We start from the raw sequence: 25,430 nt of genomic DNA, 5'->3' as shown, positions 1-25,430 counted from the left end.
CGACGGTGAAACTAAGCTTTCATGATAGAGTTGAAAGACCCTTGTACATGCGTGCTGAGTTAAAGGAAGAAGTCTGGGCATGCCATCACTGGAGCTGTTAATATTAGGAAGATCTATGCTGCCATCTTTTAAGTTACATAAAACAAACTTGCCACTCGGAGAAATTGCAAGGAGAACATGTTTCAACATGTATATAGGCTGTAATGCAACGCATGAGGGACTATGAACGAGTAGCGGGTGGTGGGGGATTGTGGTCAATTTAGTCCAAGACTGAGGAACTCCATAGTCCTTCATGACCTTCATTGTGGTGGTGGGAGAAAAATATGTTACTCCCTCCATTTATAACTGATTTTAACATTTTCTTTTTGCTACATTTATAAATCAATATATTTGGATTCAATTGCAGATACTGAAAATTATAGTGACTCATAGCATAAAGAACGGCAAGTATTTTAACTGTCAAAGTCCAGTCTGTTATTCCATTTTTCATGAAAATTGTACTCAAATGATAAATGAAGTCAAATATTGGATTTTATCCTAAAAATGAAACAAGGATCCTTATCATATGAAACATAAATTTCTGACTTAAAATGATGTAAAAATTGGTCTCTCTAGAGTTGGTCCTAAAACAACATAGGATAGCATGGGACAAAGCCTTTCACATTATGTAAACTCCGGAAAATGACCTATCCACACGAGGTTCCGAAAAAGCTCACTCAAATGGTATAAAGTAGGCGGCCTAACCTGATGCAAGCATAAGCAGCTAGCATAAACATTTTTAAATTCACAGGAACCAAACATGGAACAGAACACTTTTGATGCACACTAATATACAATATTATACAATTCAGTTCAGTTCAGTTCCTTAACCCAATGACTTGAGGGATGCACTAATCTTGAGCCTTCTGACACACAGTCTTTTCTTGAAGAAGTGGATCAGACACACAAGATTCAAAAGCAATAACTCCAGCATTTGCCTGGTTTTCTTTGTAAGATCCCCAAGTAACAATATATAGGCCAGCAATGATAAAAGTTCCTCCAAGTATACTGTTGTCATTCAGAAAAAAAAAAAAGAATAAAAGAAATAAACAATAATTCCAAATTCCAAATGCCACTTTTAGATGCCACAGAACTAAAATGAATCAGTAACTTGAACCAATATGAGCAATACATACCTTCCCAAGTAAAGAGGAGTACCAAGAAAAATTAGAGACAGGGAAGTAGAACATGCAGGTTGAAGGGAGCTAAAAAGGGCAATCATAATTGGCCCCAAAATCTTGTTGCACCATGTTATCAGTCCATAAGCAAGGGCGGATGCAACAATTCCCTAAAAAAAAGATTAGAACATATTTGTCAAAACTACTTGTTGAAAACGTAAAAAGCATATATTACTTACTCCTCTCTGTCATTAACCCCATTTTAACTTTGTCTATTGTTGCAATCATGATCAATATGTTTGAACAAAATTTTTTATTTAAATACATTGAAACAACTTGAATAGTTCTGGAAATGGTAACAACAAATAAGTGTTGAGAGTTGCTAAAAATGTTAGAGACTCACAGCGTAAAGAACAGCAAGTATTTCCGACGGCATCAAAATCCAGTCTGTTATCTCATTAGACATAAATATTGATATTATCACCATCAATCCAGCTCCAAAAAAGTATGAATACGCCGTGAGAGATATATTTGTGGGGTACTTTTTCAGTAATTGTGCCTGAAAATATAGTTCATAGTAAGATATTAAAAATATCAACAACTTTGCATATAACCTGTCATCAAATAATGAATATAAGTTTATAAATTTTATAAGTCCTCAAAAGGGAAGCATATATTTTATTAATTAGAATCATAGTCCAAGGAAAAACTCTTGAGAGAACTAGTATAGTTGACACAAATTAAGGATAGATACCTGAATGGCCAGATAAGCAGCCATGGACAAGCAGTGTCCTATTATGCATATAACCCCAAGACTGAATTGATCTAATCCTATAAACTTCAACCCATCAATTAACATTCCAGATGCATCTTGTGATACATGTTGCAGTCCTGTTTCTGAATTTCCTATAACAACTGGACCATGATATACAACCATCAATATGGCACCAGAAACACAGACAACAGTTCCAACAACCTTTGCCACACCTTCATACCTTAACAAGTTCACTTTTTCTATGCTGCATGAATAAGTTGAAAAATTATATGGAAAATTGCAAAAACAAACAGAAATATATAGGAATGAGTGAGAGAGAAACTGACCCCATGATTAGAGAAAAGAGAAATGTAAAGACTGGAACTGTTGGCTCTAAGGCAGAAGCATATGATGGATTAGTATAGCTTAGACCAATAACAAACAAAAGGTGGTTGCCAACTACCCTGATCAAGATTCAAGAGGCAACCAAGGATTATGCTATATTATATATACTTCTTAGTTATATAAATTGAAATAATTAAGTGTAGAAGGTCACCCAAATAATCCAACAAAGAAGAATGAGATTAATAGACCCTTAGTAATTGGTGGTCTTCTCTGCCTATAAGTGAAAAATAGATCACAAGAGGAAACAATAAAATGAATATAATTCAGAATTTGAGTTTCTAAAGTTTGAATGTGTTAGAGGATTATAGAAGATATGATATGGTGCATACTTTTCATGGAAATAGGCAAGAGGAGCAAGGATAGAAAGGGCAATGAGATCTCTGTAGGCACAGTAAACTATTTGGTTGACACCATCATTGAGTACCACTTTGGTTATTACATGGTAACCACCATGGATCATGGGCACTATTAACATCCCTAACTGTGCCTTCCATGTCTCACCTCCACCACCACCCCCCACCACTGATGACCCTAATCCATTCTCTGCCATCAACTCTACCTGCCCAAGTGGTTAATTCTTGAAAGAGTAAAGAAAGTTTTCAGCTTTTAGCTCAGTGCTAATACTACTACAATTATTAGATTTTTGGTCTTTGATCAAACTGTTGTTCTTCTTGGTAATTATTGGTGGTTGACTCTGAAGCATCCAAGAGTGAATCATAATTGATAAGATAACATAGTTAATTGAAGAACTTGTGGACATGGCTTCTCTCTTGGTTGTGTCACTTGTCCTTTTCTTATTTTATTATTTCCATGCAGTGTTGTAAGAAGGTGTTTATTTTTTCGGTTGAGACATAACTTTATATAACATCACTTTTTATTTTTCTGATAGGTGTTGCCTCTTAAATATTCAATTTCAGTAACATAGTTGGCCCACAATTGGCATAAATAAAAAATTGAAATTGCAGAATTAAGCTCCTTAGCAGTAATGGGCTTTTTAACACACTGTCTTTTCATGAATAAGCGGCTCAAGAACACAAGATTCACATGGAATGGAATAATTTGAGCATGAGTAGCTAATATAAACATTTAAAATTGACAGAAACCAAATATGGAAGAGAACAGTTTTGATGCACACCAATATTCAATATTACACAATTCAGTTCAGTTCCTTAACCCAATGACTAAGGGTAGGCATTAATTTAGAGCTTTCTGATACACTGTCTTTTCTTGAATAAGTGGATCAGACACACATGATTCATCAGCAATAACTCCAGCATTTTCCTGCTTTTCTTTGTAAGATCCCCAGGTAACAATATATAGGCCAGCAATGATAAAAGTTCCTCCCAGTATACTATTGTCATTCAGAAAGGAAAAAAGAATAATAAGAAATAAAAAATAATTCCAAATTCCAAAATGGCACTTTTAGATGCCAAAGAACAAAAATGCATCAGTAACTTGAAGCAATAACAGCAATACCTACCTTCCCAAGTAAAGAGGATTACCAAGGAAAATTAGAGATAGGAAGGTAGAACATGCAGGTTGCAGGACCGTGTCAAAATCCAGTTTGATATCCCACCAGTCATGAACATTGATACTATCACCATCAATACAGTTCTAAAGAAGTACGAATATGCTGTGACAGATGTCTCTAGGTAATTTTTCAGTACTTGTGAATGAAAATATAATTCATATAACATTATATTTATTAGAATCATAGTATAAGAAAAAATTTCTAGAAAGAACCTCAACATTCCAAATAAATTGGAAATCGGAAAGTGAACGTTGTTATGAGCAGGACATAACATACTTGCTTGATATAAAAGAAACTGCTACACTACCCATTACCCAATGTCCTCAGATTTTCATCTGAATCATAAGAGATTTGTGTAAAAGTGATAGTTCATAATAAGTGAGAATTATTAGAAAGTTTTTGAGGCTTTGTAAATGGATAATAGAAGCAATAAAGCCTTGTTTAACAATTGTTTTAAGAGTTTAATTTTGATGTACTGACAGTATAAACCATTTTACACAGTCATTTAATCATGTCTATACTGTGAAAAGTAGTTATTTCTGCTAACATGACGATACATAATTGAATGCACATGAAACTATTTTAGATTGTCGGCACATCAAAATTAAATTCTTGTTTTAAAAGAAAAAAAAATATAAATACACCGAAAGATACAAGAAAGAGTGATACGAATCACGTGGGACAAACTGAGAACTGTCATATGCCAATTGGTCCAATTACAAGAGATCATATGTTCAGGAGATGCATCAAGAATTAAGCAAGACAATGATTAGCGATTATCAAAAGTCAAATGTCTTACTATTTTACAAGATGCATTGAAGACCCTCGTTAATCAAGATGAATTAAAAGAGACATCACCTTTTTAGAATTTATTTTATTTTCGTTGTTTGTTTGTTTTAGGCCCAAATATGATTTGGCCTATTTTTTTTTCTATTCTAGTGAACTTATGAGTTAGGGTTTTAAATTTAAGAGGTACAAAAATCCTCTAAGACTTGATAGCCACTTTTTTCTTAATTTCGATGAATGAAATTTTTTTTGAGTTTCTTTGAGAAACTTGGATGTTATCAGGTAAGATAAAGTGATTCCCTTAGCTGTTGCATCAGGAAATCAAATTGAGGTAGAGGAGTCTCTTTCTTTGATCTTCCAGGGTTACGTTCCGTATCATTTGGTATCAGATTTTAGGTTCTAGATTAATTTTCATTAGTCTATGTTTCTCCTTCTTGTGTTCTATATACATTAAAAAAAATCCAGTCATATATGACCGTTTATCCTTACGTCTTATTATTTTCTTGTTGATTGGCTTTTTAATTCCTTTCCGTATGATTATTGTCTGTTTTTGCTGTTTTTGTGTTTCTCATTATTCTTTTCGTCCTTCCTTTCCTATTAGTTTATTATCTTTCTTCTTATTATTAGAAAAAAAAAGAGTACGCACTTTTTAAAGTTTCTTCTTATTATTAGTAAATTTTCTTTTGCCAACACATCTTGAGTACAAAAAAAAGAGAGTACGTACTTTAAAGTTTACACCGTAGCACTTTAGCAAAAAAAAAGAAAAAAATCATTACATACGTTGTTATTATTATTATTATTATTCTTATTATTTTTATTTTTTTTTATTATCCTTATCTTTTGTCTTTTGTGTCTTTGTCCCTTTTTATTATCCTTTCCATCTTTTCTTTTATCGTTGCGTCGGATTTTCTCTATCTTTTATTTTTGTTTTATTTCTAGAGTGCAACAGTCAAAGAGATTCAAGAGTGGTAAAAGGTAAGAGTGTTAAGTTCAATAGAGGGTAAAAGCTAATTTTGAGAATAAACACGAGTGTCCATCTTTGAGTGAAACACGTGAGCGAGTGATTGTGAGGTCCTTTCTATAACATTTTGTTACATGTTCATTGTTATGGCAGCTCATTCCGAAGATACTGTAGTTGACATGGAGTTGATGCAAAGGACTATTCACCACTTAACCAATCGCTTGACTAAATTGGAAGCATAGAGGCAAGAGGTGACACAGACACTATCCAAGAATACTAAACAAGGACCTTTCCGGAATCGGCGTCCTAATCATGTACCTTCTGATGATGACTCTGATGGGGTTATAACACCTCGACACAAAAGTCAAGATAGCAATATCAACGCCATCAAGATGCAAATACCACCATTCAAAGGGAGAAATGATCCTGAAGTTGATTTGGAGTGGGAATGTAAGGTGAAAAGAATTTTTTCTTGTCATAATTACTCTGAAGTAAAGAAGGTTCGTTTGGCAGCAGTTGCATTCTCTGACTATGCCTTGCTTTGGTGGGATGAACTAGTGAAGACAAGACGGAGGAATGATGATCACCCTATAGAGTCTTGGGATCTTATGAAGCGCCTCATGAAGAAACGATTTGTGCCTTCGTACTACTACAGGGAAGTGCATCAGAAGTTACATCGACTGACTCAAGGCTCCAAGTCTGTTGAAGACTACCATAAGGAAATGGAGACGCTTATGATTACTGCCAACATAGAAGATGACACTGAGGTTACTATGGCACGATTTGTAGGTGGTTTGAATAGAGCGATTGCTGATGTGGTGGAGTTACACCATTATGTGGAGATGGAGGATTTGGTCAGTATGACCATGAAGGTGGAGAAGCAACAACAAAGAAGAACACCAAGAGGATTGTCTCATGCTAATCCCAAGTGGCACTCTCATGGTGCTGACACAACAAAGACTACGAGTATTGAATCCAATGCGTTGTTTGATGCTACGAAGAAGAAAGGTAATTCTAACTCTTCTTCTACTACTTCTAGGCATCGAGATATTAAATGTTTCAAGTGTCATGGTATGAGTCATTATGCTAATGAATGCCCAAACAGGAGATTAATGGTTATTAGAGGAGATGATATTGTGTCTAATTCTGATCATGGTGATGATTCTGATCATAATAGTATGCCACCTTTGGATGATTGTTCCGATGGTGATGTTGAGTATGCAGTCCATGGTGAATCTCTTATTGTTAGACGCGCTTTGAATTTGTAGGTGAAAGAAGAAAGTCTAGAGCAACGCCACAATCTTTTTCACACTAGATGCTTGGTGGGTGAAAAAGTGTGTAGTCTAATTATTGATGGCGGGAGTTGGACTAATGTGGCTAGTACACTTATGATGGAGAAATTAGGATTGACATGTTTTCGACATCCTAAACCATATACGTTGCAGTGGTTGAATGACAGTGGAGAGATCAAGGTTGAGAAACAGGTGACAGTTGCATTCTCTGTTGGCAAGTATGTTGATGAGGCATTGTGTGATGTGGTGCCAATGCAAGCTTGTCATTTATTATTGGGGCGACCTTAGTAGTTCGACCGTCGAGCATTTCATGATGGTTACATGAATCGATTCTCCTTTGATTTTAATGGTCGCAAGATCACTCTTGCTCCTTTATCACCTAAGGAGGTTTACCTTGACCAGTTGAAGCTTCAACAGGATACCAAGGGGAACATGGAATGTGAGATCACAGAAAAATCTGAGAGAAAAGAGGCTATGAGAGAAAAGAATATAGCAAAAGGCCCAAAGGTGAGTGAAAAGAACGAAAAGAGTCCATGTCATGAGAGTAGTACAAATACCAAAAAAATTGAGAAAGTTGAGAGCAAATTGTGTTTCTTTGCAAAAGAGAGAGATTTAAAGAGTGCTTTAATAGGCAAGAAAGCTTTGTTTATGGTTCGGTTTCGGGATACTTTATTTTCTGACACTGACCTTAACCCAAATTTGCCAAATAGCTTTGTCTCTTTGTTGCAGGAATTTGTCGATGTCTTCCCTACTGACGTACCACGTGGTTTGCCTCCATTACGTGGGATTAAGCATCCAATTGATTTTATTCCTGGTGCTAGCATTCCTAATAGACCAGCCTATAGGAGTAATCCTAAAGAGACAAAGGAGCTTCAAAGGCAAGTGGAGGAGTTATTAGCCAAAGGTCACATCCGGAAGAGTATGAGTCCATGTGCTGTACCAGTTTTGTTGGTTCCAAAGAAGGATGGTACTTGGCGAATGTGTGTGGATTGTCGTGCAGTCAATAAAATTACGGTAAAGTATCGTTATCCTATCCCTAGGTTAGATGACATGCTTGATGAGTTATATGGTGCATGTATATTCACTAAAATTGATTTGAAAAGTGGGTATAATCAAATTAGAATGAAACCAGGGGATGAATGGAAGACTGCATTTAAAACAAAACATGGGTTATATGAGTGGTTAGTAATGCTTTTGGGTTAACTAATGCCCCTAGTACTTTTATGCGTCTAATGAACCATGTTTTGCGAGACTTTTTGGGTAAATTTGTTGTTGTTTATTTTGATGATATTCTCATTTATAGCACTTGTTTGGATGACCACTTGTCACATGTTTCAGCTGTTTTGGAAGTGCTTTGAAAAGAAAAATTATATGCTAATCTTAAAAAGTGCGCTTTTTGTATTGATCGAGTTATATTTCTTGGTTTTGTTGTGAGTGCGAGTGGAATTGAAGTTGATGAGGAAAAGGTAAAGGCTATTCGTGAATGGCCAACGCCTAAGAATGCTTCTGAGGTACGAAGTTTTCATGGGTTAGCTGGGTTTTATAGAAGATTTGTAAAAAAAATTTCTACCATTGCTGCGCCTCTCACAGAGGTTATAAAAAAGGATGTTGGATTTAAATAGAAAAGGGAACAAAACATTGCATTTCATATCCTAAAAGACTGTTTGTGTTCTGCTCCTATTTTTGTTTTACCTAACTTTGATAAAACCTTTGAGATTGAATGTGATGCTTCTGAGATTGGTATATGTGCTGTTTTAATGCAGGAAAAACGAACCATTGCCTTCTTCAGTGAAAAGTTGAATTTAGCTCAGCGTAAATATTCAACATATGACAAAGAATTATATGCTTTGGTTCGGGCTTTAGAGGTTTGGCAACACTACCTCTTACCTAAGGAGTTTGTGATTCACACGGATCATGAATCTTTAAAGCACTTAAAAGGACAAGGTAAGCTTGATAAAAGACATGCTAAATGGGTGGAATTTATTAAAATATTTTCCTATGTGATTGCCTTTAAACAAGGTAAAGATAATGTCGTTGCTGATGCTTTATCTCGGAGGTATGCTTTGATTACTACCCTTACCTTTAAGTTATTGGGATTTGAGTTTTTAAAGGAGTTATATGTCACTGATTCTGACTTTTCTACTATTTATGCCTCTTGTGAACATAGTGCATTTAACAAATTTTATAGACATGAAGGTTTTCTGTTTCGTGGCAATAGAATTTGTGTGTCTGCTTGTTCTATGAGGGACTTACTTGTTCTTGAATCACATAATGGGGGTTTGATGGGTCATTTTGGTGTGCATAAGATATTGGATGTGTTATCTGAACATTTTTACTGGCCACGCATGCGTAGAGATGTTGAAAAATTTTGTGCTAAGTATGTTGCATGTAAACAGGCTAAATCTAAGTCTTTACCACATAGTTTGTATGCTCCTTTACCTGTTCCTATGCATCCGTGGGTTGATATTTCTATGGATTTTGTTCTTGGTTTGCCTTGAACAAAAAAAGGTCGAGATAGCATTTTTGTTGTGGTAGACAGATTTAGTAAAATGGCTGATTTTATTGCATGCCATAAAACTGATGATGCAACAAATATTGCTGATCTGTTCTTTAGAGAGGTTGTGCGTTTGCATGGTGTTCCCCAAACTATTGTTTCTGATCGTGACGTAAAATTTTTGAGTCATTTTTGGAAAGTTTTATGGGGTAGATTAGGCACAAAATTATTATACTCTACTACTTGTCATCCTCAAACTGATGGTCAAACTGAAGTAGTAAATAGAACATTAGAGACCTTATTACGTGCTGTTGTTGGTAAGAATTTGAAAACTTGGGAAGATTGTTTACCTTTTATTGAGTTTGCTTATAATAGAACTATTCATTCTTCTACTGAATTTTCTCCTTTTGAACTTGTTTATGGTTTTAATTCTTTAACTGTTTTAGACTTATTACCTTTGCCTTTGAGTGATATTGTTAGCTTGGATGCAGAAGGTAAAGCTGAAAATGTTAAAGCTATGCACTTGAAAGCATGTGAATTGCTTGAAAAGAAAAATAAGTTGACAGCTCAACGGGTGAATAAAGATCGAAGACAACCTGTCTTTGAACCTGGTGACTGGGTATGGGTTCATTTGAGAAAGGAGAGGTTTCCTACTCAAAGAAAATCCAAGTTAGACCTTAGGGGTGATGGTCCATTTCAAGTGCTCGAAAGGATCAATAACAATGCTTATAAGATTGACCTTCCAGGTGAGTATAATGTATCAGCTACTTTTAATGTCTCTGACCTATCTCCTTTTGATTGTGATGCAGATTCGAGGACGAATCTTTTTCAGGAGGGAAGGAATGATACGAGTCATGCGGGACAAACTGAGAACTGTCATATGCCAATTGGTCCAATTACAAGAGCAATAACTAAGAGAATAAAAGAAGGTTTTGTAAACATGGCTAAAGCATGTGTTCAGGAGATGCATCAAGAATTAGGCAAGACAATGATTAGCGATTATCAAAAGTCAAATGTCTTACTATTTTACAAGATGCATTGAAGACCCTCATTAATCAAGATGAATTAAAAGAGACATCACCTTCTTAAAATTTATTTTATATTTATTTTATTTTTGTTGTTTGTTTGTTTTAGGCTCAGATATGATTTGGTCCATTTCTTTTTCTATTCTAGTGAACTTATGAGTTAGGGTTTTAAATTTAAGAGGTATAAAAACCCTCTAACACTTGGTAGCCACTTTTTTCTTAATTTTGATGAATGAAATTTTCTTTGAGTTTCTTTGAGAAACTTGGGTGTTATCAAGTGAGGTAGAGTGATTCCCTTAGCTGTTGCATCAGGAAATCAAATTGAGGTAGATGAGTCTCTTTCTTTGATCTTCCATCTTATCTTGGGTTACGTTCCGTATCAAAGAGACAAGTAACAATTTTGATATTTGTCAATAAAAAACTATAATAAGAACGGAGATGCAGGTAGGGTTATAACCCACGGGTTAAGAACGGGTAGGATTAGAGTTTGGATATTCTTAACTCGCGAGTAGGGTACGGTTAGAATTGGTTCTAAACCTTACCCTACCCTACCCATTGCCACTCCTAATATTGTAGTTGAATTGAAGAACTTGTAGGCTTGGCTTCTCTATAGATTGTGTCATTTGATAGTTTCTGATTTTATTTCTAACATGGTTTAAAGAAGCGGACCAGGTAATGCTTTTTCATGTTTCATTGGTGTTTTTTGAAGGTTCTTGGGGGGTTGAATCTATGACTTTTTTTTAAACTTGATTAATCTTGCCTCAATCCATAAAATGTAATTTAGCTTCTATTCTGTCTGCGAGATAAATTATGTAAGAGACAATTTTATTTTGTCTTATAAATCGTGAAAAATAAAATCAATACAGGAGAGAAGAAGATGGCATAACCAATTTCCTAGGATTCAACCTAATCCTATCTGAGACAAATCAAGCTTCTACCTAAACTTGACTTAGCTATGTAACTTCTTATACTCCTAACACACTAAGTGCTTACCCAACTTAATAAGGGATATAACTTAGACATCAGAAACAAAACAGAAATACAATCAAAAGATATTTGAAATAAATATTGACTTTTCTCTCCAAATTCCTCTCTTTACTTCTTTTTTTCAATGATTTTTTTAATGCTTCTTTTTTATGCCTTTTACTACTGAACAGAGATAATGAAAGACATAACATACAAATAGAATACTCAACGATAAATCATAAAGGAGATGATGATTTACAGTTCAAACTTTATATTTTGAACCCAACTTTTGAACTCTCAAATGTTATTCTTTATCTTGACGAAGTTCTCTTTTTAGTGGAGGTGCAATACTTCTAAGGCTTCAAACTATATTTGTAAGGTTTCACTATTCTCTCTTTCGATTCTCTCTCCTTGAACGAAAATGAAGATTATTTTTCTTTTTGTATGAACTCTATTTTCTTAGTTAGGGATTATTTACAAAGTCAACTTTTTGAATCTTGAGCTAGCTAAAATTTTCCTTTCTTTTTCTTCCATTAGTCTAGAAAATCAGGAATTACAAATCAGTGTTAAACACGACAGCAGAGGGGAGAACAGTAGCGATTAGCTTTCTCAGAGAGCTTGACAAAATTCAAACCCTTAGTCTTGTGCTTTGTCCCCAAGTTTCATTATTAACTATTGATTTACAGCAAAGCAAGCTAGCCACAAATTTCTTTAACTTACTCGAAATAATGATGCAGAAGGAAGGAGAAAACAGCATGTAATTGACTTGCATGTAAATAAAAACAAATTATATTTAACTTTTCTGATTATGTTTAACTTGATTTTTTTTTATCTTGATTTGACATGACTTTCTTGATTTTGCTTTTCCTCTCTTCCTTTTTGGTATTAGAATGAAAAAGTGAAACTCCCTTTTTTCTCTGTGCTTTACTCGAAGTGAACTTAGAGAAGCTTACGGTTGCTTTCCCTTGGGCTTGATTGGCATTGGGCTGGGTTGTGGTTTCAATTTCCATTCAGCAGCCTTGAGATCACTTTGCTTTTGCATTTGGACTGCACACTTTACATGCACCTGCATCACTAAGCCATTTCATCAAATCCCAATTGATCATTCTCTCAAAAGTCTTGTTGACTATTCAATCTTGCTAACAAAAAAAGGTTCAAGTATAAGTAGCTGAAATTAGACTTCTCAAGTTCTTATAAATTGAGTATACTTGATAAAATTTGGCTGGATTTTCCTTCAACTGGTGCGAGTGATTTTTGTCCTCTATGAGAGGAGCTTATGTGAGAGGGGGGACGTCCAGATCCCATGATCCTAGAGAAAGGAGAAGGGAAGGAGAATCATCGTTGAGAAACTTAAAAAGGTGAGGAAGACGGGAGAAGCGGAGGAATACTCTGGAGAGATGGCTCTGACACCTAGAGTGGAGGAATGGATGATGGAAACAGAGGTCGAGCATCAGAAACATGGAAGACAAGAGGCCCAAGTAGAAGAAAATAGCAACAAGGAACAAGAAAGCAGGGTCGGAGGAGTCCCCCACTCTTTTGCAGAAATTGTTAGAATGGGGAAGAACGCTGCCAATGAGGTGGGTGATCAAAATATAGAGAAAATGGCTACTGATGAAACTGTTGAAGAACCAGAGGATAGTGATGAGGATGAATCAGATATTATTGTCAAAAAAATGCCAAACGGCCTCTACAATCTAGTGATAGGGGAAGAAGTGAAAAGAGAACTCAGGAAGGAATGGTGGGACACACTCATTGTTAAATTGTTGGGGAGAAAAATTTCATTGTTGGCTATGAAGAGGAGATTAGAGGTGATGTGGGGGAAGAGGGGAAGCATTGACGTCATTGACCTCGGAAATGAGTTTTTCTTTGTCAAGTTCTATAATTCTGAAGATCTGGATTTTGCTTTAATGGAGGGGCCATGGAAAATTCTGGATCACTACCTCTCAGTAAGGTTGTGGAAACCAAATTTTAATCCAATGAATACTTCCATAGATAATATAGCAGCTTGGATTAGACTTCCAGGTTTGGCCATAGAGTACTACTGTAGACCTATTTTGGAAAAAATAGGAAACATTGTGGGAAGAACCATCAAGGTGGACACAAATACAGCAGAAATCACAAGGGGAAAATTTGCACGGTTATGTGTGGAGGTTGACCTACAACAGCCTCTAATCTCTCAATACCAGATTAACGGACAAACTCATGTAGTGGAAAATGAGGGCATTCATTTGGTATGCTTTAGGTGTGGAAGAGTGGGACATGACAAAGCCAACTGCAAGGAAGGAAAACAAGATCCCTCACCAGAGCAACAAATCCAGAAGGAAGGTCAAGCGACAAATACAGAGGTTGAAGAAGAGGATAGAAATGGAAATAAGAATATTGACAAGGGCAAAAAAGTGATAGAGGAACCTGCTGATGCCTTTGGCCCCTGGATGATAGTACAGAGGTCTACGCGTGGCAAAAAGACCACAAAACCAGGAGAAGGTACAAGTAGTGGAGGAGGTGGAAAAGAAAAGGAGAAGGAAAGAAAGATAGAGAGTGAGGGGCGACAGTCACGTTTTGCTGTACTAGCAGAGGAAGAACCTGAAAGGAATGAAGAAAGCAATCCTAAAGCGACGGCAGGAATCAGTAATGAACCACAATCAGAAAAAGACAAAGGTATGTCCTCAACTCCCTCTCATAAGAAGAATAATCTAGACCTTCCTAAGCCAGTTAACCCTACCCATATGTCCACAACCAGACCAAAAAGCCCAAACACACATGCCCACAAACAAGCCCAAATAGCTAATACTCCAGGAAAAAACACTGTCCAACACCAACAGATTAATAGTAATAACCCTGTTTCCCAACCAGAACACCAATTAGACAAAAACCCCCATGCCATGACCCAAACCTGCAACACACCAAACTCTTCCTCTGTCCAGCCCAATGACTTTATTTTGAACAACCTTGATCATCCTCCCCATTTTCAAGAAAATTGGATTGTATCCATTCAACTAAGCCAAGTACTCTCCTTAGCTATCCCTCAGACAGCTTTGGAGGATCCAGCCCAGAGTAAACCACCTGATCCACCTTTTAACTCACTACAAACTAGTGAATTGGTGGAAGCTATGTTAGTATATGAGAATGAAGAAGCTAATAAGGCAATTCAGCAAGGAGTTAATCCACTTCAGGTGGAAGATATGCAGTGCAATTAATGGTCCAGGACCACTTTTGTTTTCCCTTTGTGGTTAAAGTTTTTCCAACTGTCCTTAGTAGGAGTTCCTCCTTTAGCTTACTTTTACCATGATTATTGTTGCTTGGAACATTAGAGGTGTTGCAAATAAGGCTACAATTCGCACACTCAAAGAAATAAAGTCTCAACACAGACCTGATATTACTCTAATCTATGAGCCAAAATGTAGTGGAAATAAAGCTACAGAAGTGATAAAAGCTCTCGGTTTTAACTTTTCCTTTTTGGAAGAAGCGGATGGTTATGTAGGTGGAATCTGGGTGTTATGGGACAATCCAGCACTGACCATTAATATATTGGAGACACACCACCAATATGTTGCCATGGAGGTAAAGGACCCAAGCCACTCTCCTTGGAAGCTTACAACAGTCTATGCAAGTCCCCAAGAAGGAATTAGAAAAAACTTATGGGAAAACTTAAAAAGATTGGCTGATGCTACTACGGATGCTTGGATGGTCATAGGAGACTTTAATGAGATTGCAGAGGAATGAGAGAAGAAAGGTGGGGCGAGAGCCGACCAACATGCGTGCCGAAGATTTAAAAATTGGATACAAAGTTGTAACCTCTTAGACCTGGGATTTGTCGGATCAAAGTATACTTGGAAAGGTGGTCAAAGAGACGGCATGGAGAGAGTCTTCAAGCGCTTGGACAGGGGTCTAGCTAATGCTGAATGGCGAAGAAGATACATGAATGCTAGGGTGGACATCCTTCCGAGAGTCAATTCAGATCATCACCCTCTCCTTGTTAATCTTACCCCGGGTATGAGACTGTTGGGAGAAAGACCTTTTCGTTTTGAGGTCATGTGGAAAACACACCCATCTTTTAACGAGTTCATTGAGAAGACTTGGACAAATGACACCCCCCTCCCGAGAGCCCTGGAATCCCTCACTGAAGCTTTAAAGAGTTGGAATTTAGAAGTCTTTGGGAATGTTTTTAGGAAGAAAAGAACCATTTTGAACAGATTGGCGGGTATTCAAAAAGCCCCCACCTATGGAAGAAATCCTCACTTAGAAAAGCTGGAAAGAGATTTGTCAAGAGAACTCGATCAAATTTTAAACCAGGAGGAATTACTTTGGTTGCAAAAATCTCGGCAGCAATGGATTGTTGATGGAGACCGCAATATGAAGTTTTATCACACAAAAACAGCTATAAGGAGACGGAAGAACAGGATCTTAAAACTTAGAAGAGGGGATGGATCTTGGTGTGAGGAACAACAAGAACTCAAAGACATGGCAGTGAGCTTTTACTCTAGTCTTTATAAGGAAGAGTCCACAGACTACCTAAGTCTTGATCTGCCTATCTCTTACCCAGTCATGAAAGATGAACATAAAGCGGCCTTACTGAAGCAGCCAAATAATGAAGAAATCCACAAGGCTATTTTTCACATTGGGTCCCTAAAAGCTCCGGGAGAGGATGGATTCCCAGCCTACTTCTATAAGGAGAATTGGAGTATGGTGAAAGACTCTGTCTGTAGTTTTATTAAAAGAATTTGGGAAAATCCAGAAGAGATAAGAGAAATAAACCAAACCCTCATTACCCTCATACCCAAAATTGACCAACCTGAATTTATATCACAATTTCGACCCATTGCTCTTTGTAATGTGGTATATAAATGCATCTCTAAATTGTTGGTGGAGAGAATTAAGCCTACCTTACATGACCGTATTTCCCCTAATCAATCCAGTTTTGTCCCAGGAAGAGTCATTCATGATAATGTCATTATTGCAAAGGAAATGATTCATGATATGAAGCGTATGAAGGGTAAGAAAAAGTTCATGGCGATAAAAATCGATTTTGCTAAAGCTTATGATTGCTTGAGATGGAGCTTTGTGGATGAATGCATAGCTGAATTTGGAATTGGAGGTGTGGCCAGACGACTCATAAAAGAGTGTATCAATTCGGTGACTTATAAAATTCTGTGGAATGGAGGAAAAACTGATATAATCACTCCTACTCGGGGACTCAGGCAAGGCGACCCCCTCTCGCCATACTTGTTTGTAATAGCTATGGATAAACTATCACACTTTATAGAGGACCTGGTAGATAAAGGCGATTGGAAACCTATGAGGGCAGGGAGAGAAGGACCATTTATCTCCCACCTTCTATTTGCGGATGATTTAATCCTTTTTTCACAAGCTTCTGTTGACCAAATTGAAGGCATCTTGAGGGCTCTTAACAGATTTGGACAAGTTTCTGGCTTAAAAATTAATGCAGAAAAAACCGCTATTGTTTTTTCTAAGAATGTTGAAGAGAGGCTTAGGAACCAGATCAGCAATATCAGTGGATTCCAAGAACAGTCCAATCTTGGCAAATACTTAGGAGCTATGATTAGTGATAACAGGAAGAAGAAGGACAACTTTAAAACTACTCTTGATAGAGTAAAGAACAAGCTAGGAGGATGGAAGATGAATTGTTTATCGATGGCAGGGAGGATAACTCTGGCCAAGGCAGTCATCAGTCCCATTCTCAATTATGATATGATGCATACCCAAGTCCCGAAAGGTATTTGCAAAGAGGTTGAAAGGATACAGCGAAGTTTTATCTGGGGGGATGGTAGAGAGAGCAGGAAGGTTCACGCTATAAGCTGGGAGACGATATGCAAGCCAATTAAAGAGGGTGGTCTCGGTTTTCGGAAGCTAAGTAAAATGAATGAGGCTTTTTTACAAAAGATCATTTGGAGATTAGTTATGGAAAAAGAAAGCTTATGGGCGCAAGTAATGCTCAGTAAATATGGGAGAGGACAAGACCTGAGACAAAATATCCTCAGCAAGCAATCAGACTCTGATCTGTGGAGAAGTTTAGCAAAAGTTTGGGGCTTTTTTAAAGATAACATTGAGTTTTCCATTGGAAATCGTAGGAGAATTCGGCTGTGGATTGACCCCTGGCTTAAGAACGAAGGTAGTTTAATCCAAAAAGCTATCATACCAATAGAAGAGGAAAACATGGAAATCACTCTCACAGAAGCTACTGACCTAAATGGAGGATGGGATTTTAACTTACTCAGAAGATATCTTCCAGATAACATCATCTATAAAATTCAGGCCATACATCCCCCTTGGGATAACCTTAAAGAAGACAAAATTCTATGGAGTTTGACACCAACAGGAGAATTCAGCATAGCAAGTACATATAGAAAAATCAGCCAGCAGACAGATACACAGGACCGCATATGGGAAGTTTTATGGGGATGGAAAGGGCCCCAGAAAATAAAAATCTTTATGTGGCTAACCTTGCATAGGAAATTGATGACAGGTGCGAGAAGAAGGAAACTATTTAGTACAGGAGATGAATGTCATCGTTGCAACAGTCTGACGGAAGTTTAAAGCCATGTCCTGCGAGATTGTCCTGTTGCTTCAAGTATATGGACTCAATTAATTAATCCCTGTAAAATTCAAAACTTCTTTAGAGCTCCCTTCGATGCTTGGCTCCGGTGGAATTTAACAACAGAGCTAGGAAAGAATAACCAAACTCCATGGATAACAAAATTCTCAGTTACCTACTGGTGGCTATGGAGGTGGCGTAACTGTGAAATCTTCTCTCCTCCCTTCAGACGGCCGATAGACACTATAGCAACTATTTTCCAGACAACAAATTCCATAAATGAAGCTTTCAAAAAAGAGGAGCTATTCTGTCAAAAGAAAAGAAGAGTGGAGATTGAAGTAGCGTGGAAACCCCCTGTTGAAGGCTGGATAAAATTCAATTCTGATGGGGTGTCCAACGAAAAAGGTTCAGGATGTGGTGGACTGGCAAGGGACCATTGGGGGAGATGGGTTGCCGGCTTCATGGCTAATTTAGGGACTTGTTCTGCCTTTCAAGCTGAATTGTGGGGAGTATGCTATGCTTTGAAGACTGCCTGGGATTTGGAGTTCAAAAGAGTGGAACTTGAAGTAGACGCAAGGGCTGTATATGAAGCAATTACGAAAGGAAGGAGACTGAATCAACACCCAAACAACTTAATCAGGAGTATCAATATTTGGTTGAAAAAACAATGGAGTGTTGAAATCAGACATACCTACAGGGAGGGTAACCAGGCTGCAGACTGGCTGGCAAAAAAAAGTGTGAAGGAGAGAGGTACAGGGTATTGCTTCATTGACTCCCCTTTTGTGGATTTGAGATCCATCTTAGATGCTGACATGAAAGGGGCCTCCTTACCCCGTTGTGTTATTAATTTGTAACTGTTTGTTTTCTTTTTGGGGCCTTTAGCCCCTTTTGCCTACCAAAAAAAAAAATCAAATCCCAATTGAACTTGCCAATGAGCCATAGCTCACATGGCATTCTGCCCTCTCCCCATCTCAAAAAGGTATCGGGTTCAAGTCCTACCAGCTACAACCGAAAAAAAAAAAATGGTAAGTAATGGTAAGTATGTGAGGAATGTGTGGGTGTGTATTGTGTACCTAAAATTGAGGGTTGTGCAGTCCACCAACCAAAAAAAAAATCCCAATTGAACTTTTAACCCAAATAATACTATGTTTGTCGTCACCAAAATATTATTATTTGTTTACTAAACTCAACATTTTTAATTTATTACACGCCAACTTTCATTGGATGTCCATACAAGGTTGTGTCCTTATCAAAAATACCAATAGACAATTCTATCAATAACTTCCATCAATAACTACAAAAATAGAAAAATATAGAAAATGTGTATGTATAGCATTATAGATATAGTAGACATATATGTTTATTCTATTCAATTTCATTCTTAAGTAAAGAATAATATAGAGTAAGAGATATGATGTGAAACATATAAGCAGAAATGAAACTTTATAATTAAGTTCCTAAGCTAATAATTTAAGGGAAGCATTAGAGGACTATGAAATAATGAGCCTTTTAACACACAGTCTTTTCATGAATAAGTGGCTCAGAAACACAAGATTCACAAGGAAGATTTTCAGCAGCATCTGCCTGCTTTTCTTTGTAAGATCCCCAAGTAACAATATATAGGCCAACAATGATAAAAGTTCCTCCCAGGATGCTGTTGTCATGCACCAAAACATAAAATAAAATTAAAAAAAAGATTAGTGAGAAACTTTAAAGTAAAATATAATTTCAGAATGCATCAATAACTGGAAGCAATACATAGCAGCAATACCTTCCCAAGTAAACAGGACTTCCAAGGAAAATTAGGGACAGCAGGGTAGCGAATGCAGGTTGAAGGGAGTTATATAAGGAAACCATAGTTGGCCCCAAAATCTTGTTGGACCATGTTATGAGTCCATAACCAAGAGCAGATGCAATAATTCCCTAAAGGGTGAAAAAAAAAGAAATAATTTGTCATAAACTATATGTTGAAAAACCAGAATAATCTATTACTCCCTCCATTATAAGTCATTTTAACCTTTTTTGTTTCATTTGTAAATCAATATATTCGGATGCAATTTTAGAGACTAAAAATTTTTAGTGACTCACAGCATAAAGAACAGCAAGTATTTCTGACTGTGTCAAAGTCCAGTCAGTTATCCCGTCTGTCATGAAAATCGATACTATCACCATTAATACAGTTCCAAAGAAGTAGGAATATGCTGTGAGGGACAGGTTTGTGGGGTACTTTTTCAACAATTTTGCCTGAAAATATAAGTCATAGAAATAAATTAGAAGTGACAACTACTTTCCATGTAGCAGAACCTACCACCAAATATTGAAGTATGTAAGTTAATGAATTTGATAAGCCCTCAAACTAGAAGCAGATAATTTATAATTATATTTAGAATCATAGTCCAAAATATGAATCCTATTATCAATGACATAAAAAGACTTGTTTGAATTTGAATACTATACCTATCCAAAGTTCTCAGTGTTTTTCATCTGAATCATAAGAGATGTGATAAGAACTTGGAGTGCTGATACATGACAAAGCATTACAAAGTTGCATTCTCAATAACTTGGACATGTAAGAGTTTGGCTCATGGTGGTGGTGGCTAATACTGGCAATGTCAGATTACATTAATTTTTCGATGTATCAAAAACGTTAACACAACATTGATTGCCGATCACTGATTATTACCTTTTACCTTAATGCTATAAATATATTTAACACTACATAACAAAAGGATACAAACCTGAATTGATAGATAACCTGCCATGCACATGCAATTCCCTATTATGCAGATAACCCCAAGTTGGAATTGGTCGAATCCTACATCCTTCAACCCAGATGGATTCTGTGATACATGCTCCATTCCTGTTTCAGGATTTCCTATAACAACTGGACCGGGATACAACACCATTGATATGGCTCCAGAGACACAGATAATAGTTCCTCCAACCTTTGCCACACCTTCATATCTTAGCAAGTTCACTTTCTCTGTGCTGCATCAATAAGTTAAGGTATCTAAAATATAAAAATGATATGCCAACACACAGAAATAGGAATCCATAAGAGTGAAAGTGTGAAATTGACCCCATGATTGCAGAAAACATAAATGTTAAGACTGGAATGGCTGGCTGAGTGGCAGCTGCATATGTTGGATTGGTCAAGTTTAGACCAATAAGAAACAAAAGCTGGTTGCCAAATATCCTGATCAAGATTCAAGAAGCAAGAATTCTGTATGTATTAATATAACAAAAGTTATTAATTATATAAACTGAAATGAGTAAATGAAGAAGCTCACCCAAGTAATCCAAGCAAGAAGAATGACATGAGTAGGTGCTTAGTAACGGGCGGTCGCGCCTGCCTATAGACAACATGGTAAGGTGAGGATACCACATATTACAAATGAAGTGAAGATAAAGTTTGAGCTCTAAAGTTTGAAAATGTGTAGGACTGTTAAATTTGCAAAGAAAGCAAGTATTATACATTTCTAGTATAGTACACATTTTAGATTATTACTCTTGTTTCTCAGTTCCTGTTATCTCATTATTTCTTATTTTTCATCCCAAGACAGTTACCAATTACAACTATATCTACAACTAACACAGCTCCTGCTACTATTCACAATCAAAAGGCCTAATCTACCAAATGAAGTCAATGATAAGAGTAAAGAAAAATGCTGAAGCCACAAAGTTGCAACACTGGCCCAGTTACAAATTGTAACAATCAGCAGCAGCAGCAGAACCCTTTGTCCTTTATCCCTTAAATATTTCCTTCTATCCTCGAACTTTGTAGAAATATTTTCTGTTAAGAGGTTTGCAGAAATAGGATTTTGTATGGATTTTGTAGATTTTTTTAACAAGAAGATGTTGATATATAACAGCTTTTTGTAATCATTGAAAATCAGAATACACACTCTTCATTATTTCATTAGTCTTATCTTTTTCTTTAAACAGTCATATATAGTGTTAAGTCAACAATAAGAAGGAAAGCATATAGTTAGTTAGCTCTTTTTAATATAATTAATGGTTGAAACAAGTGGGATAAATAAGAGCATAGATAGTTACATACCTCTCTAGGAAATAAGCAAAAGGAGAAAGGACGAAAAAGCCAATGAGAACTCTGTAGACACAGAAGACTAGTTGGTTGACTCCATCATTGAGTGCAACTTTTGTGATGACAGGGTATGCTCCATAGATTAGGGGCACCATTGACATGGTCAACTGTGCCTTCCATGTCTCACCACCCCTCACAGATCCTGAAGCACCATTTTCCATATCACACCACTGTAATTTCCACACAATCAATCACACACAAAATGGGGAAAATGGTTGTCAAGAAGGAAGGGAAGTTTTTGTCTTTTAGGCATTTAGCTCAGTGGGTGCTACTAGATCTTGGTGTTTGATTAAGCTAGTATTGTCTTCTATCAGCAATTAAATATTATTTTTTAACTTGTCTCAATCAGCATAGTTGGCTAGCACAGGTTAGTTAGTGACTTAGTGATAACTCTAGTTAGTTTGTAAGTAACTCAGGTTAGTTTTGTGTTGATTTAATATGACATTTCACATAGATAAAATCAAATATACAGAAATTAATTTCAATACACAATGAAAATCAATGTGTTGCTATCCAATTCTATTACAATCATAGCATAATCAAATACACAAAAATTGCATAATTCAATTCCTTAAGCCAAAGACTTATGAGAAACATTGAAGGGTCCCGGAGTAACAGACTTCTAAAATGTTGGCTATTTCTGAATCAGTGGCTCTGAAACACAAAATTCATAGGGAATAACTCCATCATTCGCTTCTGTCTGTCTTTCTCTGTATGATCCCCAAGTAACAATGTATAGGCCAGCGATGATAAATGTTCCTCCCAAGATACTGTTGTCATGCACCAAAAAATAAGACTGATAAGAAACTTTCAAAATAATAAGATATAATTTGAGGATGCCACTTCTAGATGCCATAGCTCATAGAACAAAATGCATCAGTAAGTGGAAGGAAGCTATTAGGACTTAAGAGCAATACCTTCCCAGGTAGACAGCACTTCCAAGAAAAATTAGGGAAAGGATAGTAGCACATGCAGGTTGAAGGGAGATATATAGGGAAACCATGGTTGGTCCCAAGATCTTACTGCTCCATGTAATAAGTGCATAACCAAGGGCAGATGCAAGAACTCCCTGGAACAAAGAAAAAGGGGAAATATTAGCTTCATAAACATGGCTTACGGATGTAAATGGACCAGAAGATGATCAGCATTAAGCAATAACAAACAAGGGCTCATGAGGATGGAGATTGATTTAAAAGATTCAGACACTCACAGAATAAATAACAGCAAGAATTTCGGACCCCGTTAGAGCCCAGTCAGTAATCCCATTAGTCATAAACATTGATACTATCACCATTAATACAGTTCCAAAGAAGTAGGAATATGCTGTGAGAGATATATTTGTGGGGTACTTTCTCAATAGCGGTGCCTGAAAAGAGATCGAAACAAATTGGTTCAAACTGGAAGCAAGGAAATGAATATACTTCCTCCACTCAAATAAATGTCTCCTTTGACAAATTAGTACATCTAAAATCATGTATCAGATATAGTTATATCTAGATAAAACAATCTTTTGATGTATTGATTTGTCTCAGGTGACATTTAATTTGAAATGGATGGAGTGATTAAAAGTCATTTAATGGATACAAAAAAAGGATTAGATACCTGAATGGCTAGATAAGCACCCATGCACATGCAGTTACCTATTAAGCACATAACACCAAGACTGAATTGATCAAATCCTATATGTTGCAAACCATCAATTAACCATCCAGATGGCTCAGTTTGAGATGCACTTTTCATTACTATTTCTTCATTTCCTATCACAACTGGACCGCGATAGAACACCATCAACAAGGCACCAAAGACACAGATAATAGTCCCTCCAACCTTTGCCCACCCTTCATATCTTAGCAAGTTCACTTTTTCTACCCTGCATAAATAAGTTAAGGCATGCTTTACTGTGTTTCAAACATTATATTGTATGAAAACTCAGAGATTTAGAAATCAAAAAGAGTGAAAGTGTGAAGCTGACCCCATTATTGCAGAAAACAGAAATGTAAAGACAGGAATGGCTGGCTGTGTGGCAGCAGCATATGTTGCATTGGTATACTTTAAACCAATAAGAAACAGAAGCTGGTTGGCAAATATCCTGAACAATATTCAAGAAGCAAACATTATTTATGTATTAATAAAACAATATAGTTCTTACATTACTGAAAAATTAGGAAATAAGTGAGTATATGAAGAAGCTCACCCAAGTGATCCAAGCAAGAAGAATGACATTAATAGCTTCTTAGTAATGGGTGGTCGCATATGCCTATAGACAACATGGTAAGATAAGGATATCAAACATTATGATAAATTGAAAAAATACCATCATAATAAGGGGACAAAATAGTATAGACTATACTTAAAGTTTCACTTCTATACTCTTGATGTTAAGGACTGTAAACTTAAATGTGCAAAGAAATTACATTTCCAGAATTTCCAGAACCATTAGCAACATCAATCACACACAAACATAGTACATATATACAATCAGGTTCTTTATGATAATTATTATTAAATGCCTCAAATCAATTTCCAAAAAAAGTAAGCACATTTGATTTCAGTTAAATGGAAAGCATGTTCTATATATTAACAAACAAACAAACAAAAAAGATTTAAAAATAAAAAAGACGGAATCCGTACAACTATGATAGCGATGACTCCAATAATTGCACCTATCCATTTACAAGTAATGGAGAAAGTGAAGAGAAATACACATACTTTTCATGGAAATAAGCAACAGGAGCAAGAACAGAAAGGGCAATGAGATCCCTGAAGACACAGAAGACAAGCTGGTTGACACCATCATTGAGTGCCACTTTGGTGACAACATTGTAACCTCCATAGATTAGGGGTGCCATTAACATGGCCAACTGTGTCTTCCATATAATTGATCCTGAACCAGTTGCCATCTCACAAACACTTGAACTGCAAAATGGGGTTGCTAGAAATGAAAGAAAGTTTTCAACTTTAACTTCGGTGCTACTTGTCTTGGTTCTGGTATCTTTTGAATCTAATTTTGCATTCAAGCAATGATGATGTTGACTTCAATATTTTGAAGACAAGGCTGCTGTTCCCTTGTCCAGACACTTGCACAAGTTGCTATCATGACAATCACTAAATACACGTGTTTTTTTATTACAATAAAAAAACATGGATTTAGTTTTAGTTTACTGTCAAATTAAGATAGTTTTAGCGACAAACTCTCGAATAGATTTATGATTCGCGATAAATTAATCTTTGATTTGTCAAAGTAAAAGATATTATAAGAAAAAAAATTAGACATAAATTTAGTTAGTTATATAATGTCAACAAAAATAATTAGTTTATGTAAACGATTGTGTAAAATAATAATTATGGCAGGAAAAAATGATGAATGCATTTTTAAAAAATATTAATTTGACAAAAATAAT

At 36.3% G+C, this 25,430-nt stretch overlaps 3 protein-coding genes, 1 long non-coding RNA gene and 1 pseudogene across 4 annotated transcripts; 1 reads left to right on the top strand and 4 right to left on the bottom strand.

The window, feature by feature from the left end:
* Positions 1-450: 450 nt before the first annotated feature.
* Positions 451-3,187, bottom strand: LOC112747601 (WAT1-related protein At3g45870-like). Its single transcript, XM_025795697.3, has 7 exons — positions 2,646-3,187; positions 2,468-2,530; positions 2,259-2,375; positions 1,912-2,176; positions 1,561-1,716; positions 1,176-1,327; positions 451-1,047 (listed from the first exon to the last, which is right to left on the bottom strand). The coding sequence occupies exons 1-7, from the start codon at positions 2,864-2,866 to the stop codon at positions 891-893; spliced, it is 1,131 nt and encodes a 376-aa protein (XP_025651482.1). The 5' UTR covers positions 2,867-3,187; the 3' UTR covers positions 451-890.
* Positions 3,188-3,292: 105 nt separating this feature from the next.
* On the bottom strand, positions 3,293-4,593 carry LOC140179576 (uncharacterized). The gene is made up of 2 exons (XR_011873097.1): positions 3,797-4,593; positions 3,293-3,667 (listed from the first exon to the last, which is right to left on the bottom strand). It is a non-coding gene; the product is annotated as an uncharacterized lncRNA (long non-coding RNA).
* Positions 4,594-5,740: 1,147 nt separating this feature from the next.
* Positions 5,741-10,422, top strand: LOC114925301 (uncharacterized; annotated as a pseudogene).
* An 8,815-nt stretch (positions 10,423-19,237) lies between these two features.
* On the bottom strand, positions 19,238-22,317 carry LOC112747602 (WAT1-related protein At3g45870-like). The gene is made up of 7 exons (XM_025795699.3): positions 21,985-22,317; positions 21,215-21,277; positions 21,004-21,120; positions 20,663-20,912; positions 20,013-20,168; positions 19,696-19,847; positions 19,238-19,578 (listed from the first exon to the last, which is right to left on the bottom strand). The coding sequence occupies exons 1-7, from the start codon at positions 22,188-22,190 to the stop codon at positions 19,434-19,436; spliced, it is 1,089 nt and encodes a 362-aa protein (XP_025651484.1). The 5' UTR covers positions 22,191-22,317; the 3' UTR covers positions 19,238-19,433.
* A 133-nt stretch (positions 22,318-22,450) lies between these two features.
* On the bottom strand, positions 22,451-25,106 carry LOC112747603 (WAT1-related protein At4g19185-like). The gene is made up of 7 exons (XM_025795701.3): positions 24,739-25,106; positions 24,224-24,286; positions 24,002-24,118; positions 23,632-23,899; positions 23,240-23,395; positions 22,947-23,098; positions 22,451-22,799 (listed from the first exon to the last, which is right to left on the bottom strand). Exons 1-7 carry the CDS (start codon positions 24,927-24,929, stop codon positions 22,664-22,666), a joined length of 1,083 nt encoding a protein of 360 aa, XP_025651486.1. The 5' UTR covers positions 24,930-25,106; the 3' UTR covers positions 22,451-22,663.
* Positions 25,107-25,430: the final 324 nt, after the last annotated feature.

The sequence above is a fragment of the Arachis hypogaea genome, chromosome 15 (assembly GCF_003086295.3).
Source record: "Arachis hypogaea cultivar Tifrunner chromosome 15, arahy.Tifrunner.gnm2.J5K5, whole genome shotgun sequence".
Taxonomy (NCBI): domain Eukaryota; kingdom Viridiplantae; phylum Streptophyta; class Magnoliopsida; order Fabales; family Fabaceae; genus Arachis; species Arachis hypogaea.
Note: the sequence above shows the minus strand (reverse complement) of the source record. Positions and strands in the feature narration are given on the sequence as shown.

Coding starts and splice junctions, on each gene's coding strand:
- LOC112747602 (XM_025795699.3), bottom strand. CDS start 22,190: ATGGAAAATGGTGCTTCAGGATCTGTGAGGGGTGGTGAGACATGGAAG. Junction 21,278..21,984: donor TTTGCTTATTTCCTAGAGAG/GTATGTAACTAT, acceptor TGTTGTCTATAG/GCAGGCGCGACCGCCCGTTA. Junction 19,848..20,012: donor TACTTGCTGTTCTTTATGCT/GTGAGTCACTAA, acceptor TTCACCCTTTAG/GGAATTATTGCATCTGCTCT.
- LOC112747603 (XM_025795701.3), bottom strand. CDS start 24,929: ATGGCAACTGGTTCAGGATCAATTATATGGAAGACACAGTTGGCCATG. Junction 24,119..24,223: donor TTCTTGCTTGGATCACTTGG/GTGAGCTTCTTC, acceptor AATATTGTTCAG/GATATTTGCCAACCAGCTTC. Junction 22,800..22,946: donor AGTGCTGTCTACCTGGGAAG/GTATTGCTCTTA, acceptor GCATGACAACAG/TATCTTGGGAGGAACATTTA.
- LOC112747601 (XM_025795697.3), bottom strand. CDS start 2,866: ATGGCAGAGAATGGATTAGGGTCATCAGTGGTGGGGGGTGGTGGTGGA. Junction 2,376..2,467: donor TTCTTTGTTGGATTATTTGG/GTGACCTTCTAC, acceptor AATCTTGATCAG/GGTAGTTGGCAACCACCTTT. Junction 2,177..2,258: donor CTCTTTTCTCTAATCATGGG/GTCAGTTTCTCT, acceptor TTATTCATGCAG/CATAGAAAAAGTGAACTTGT.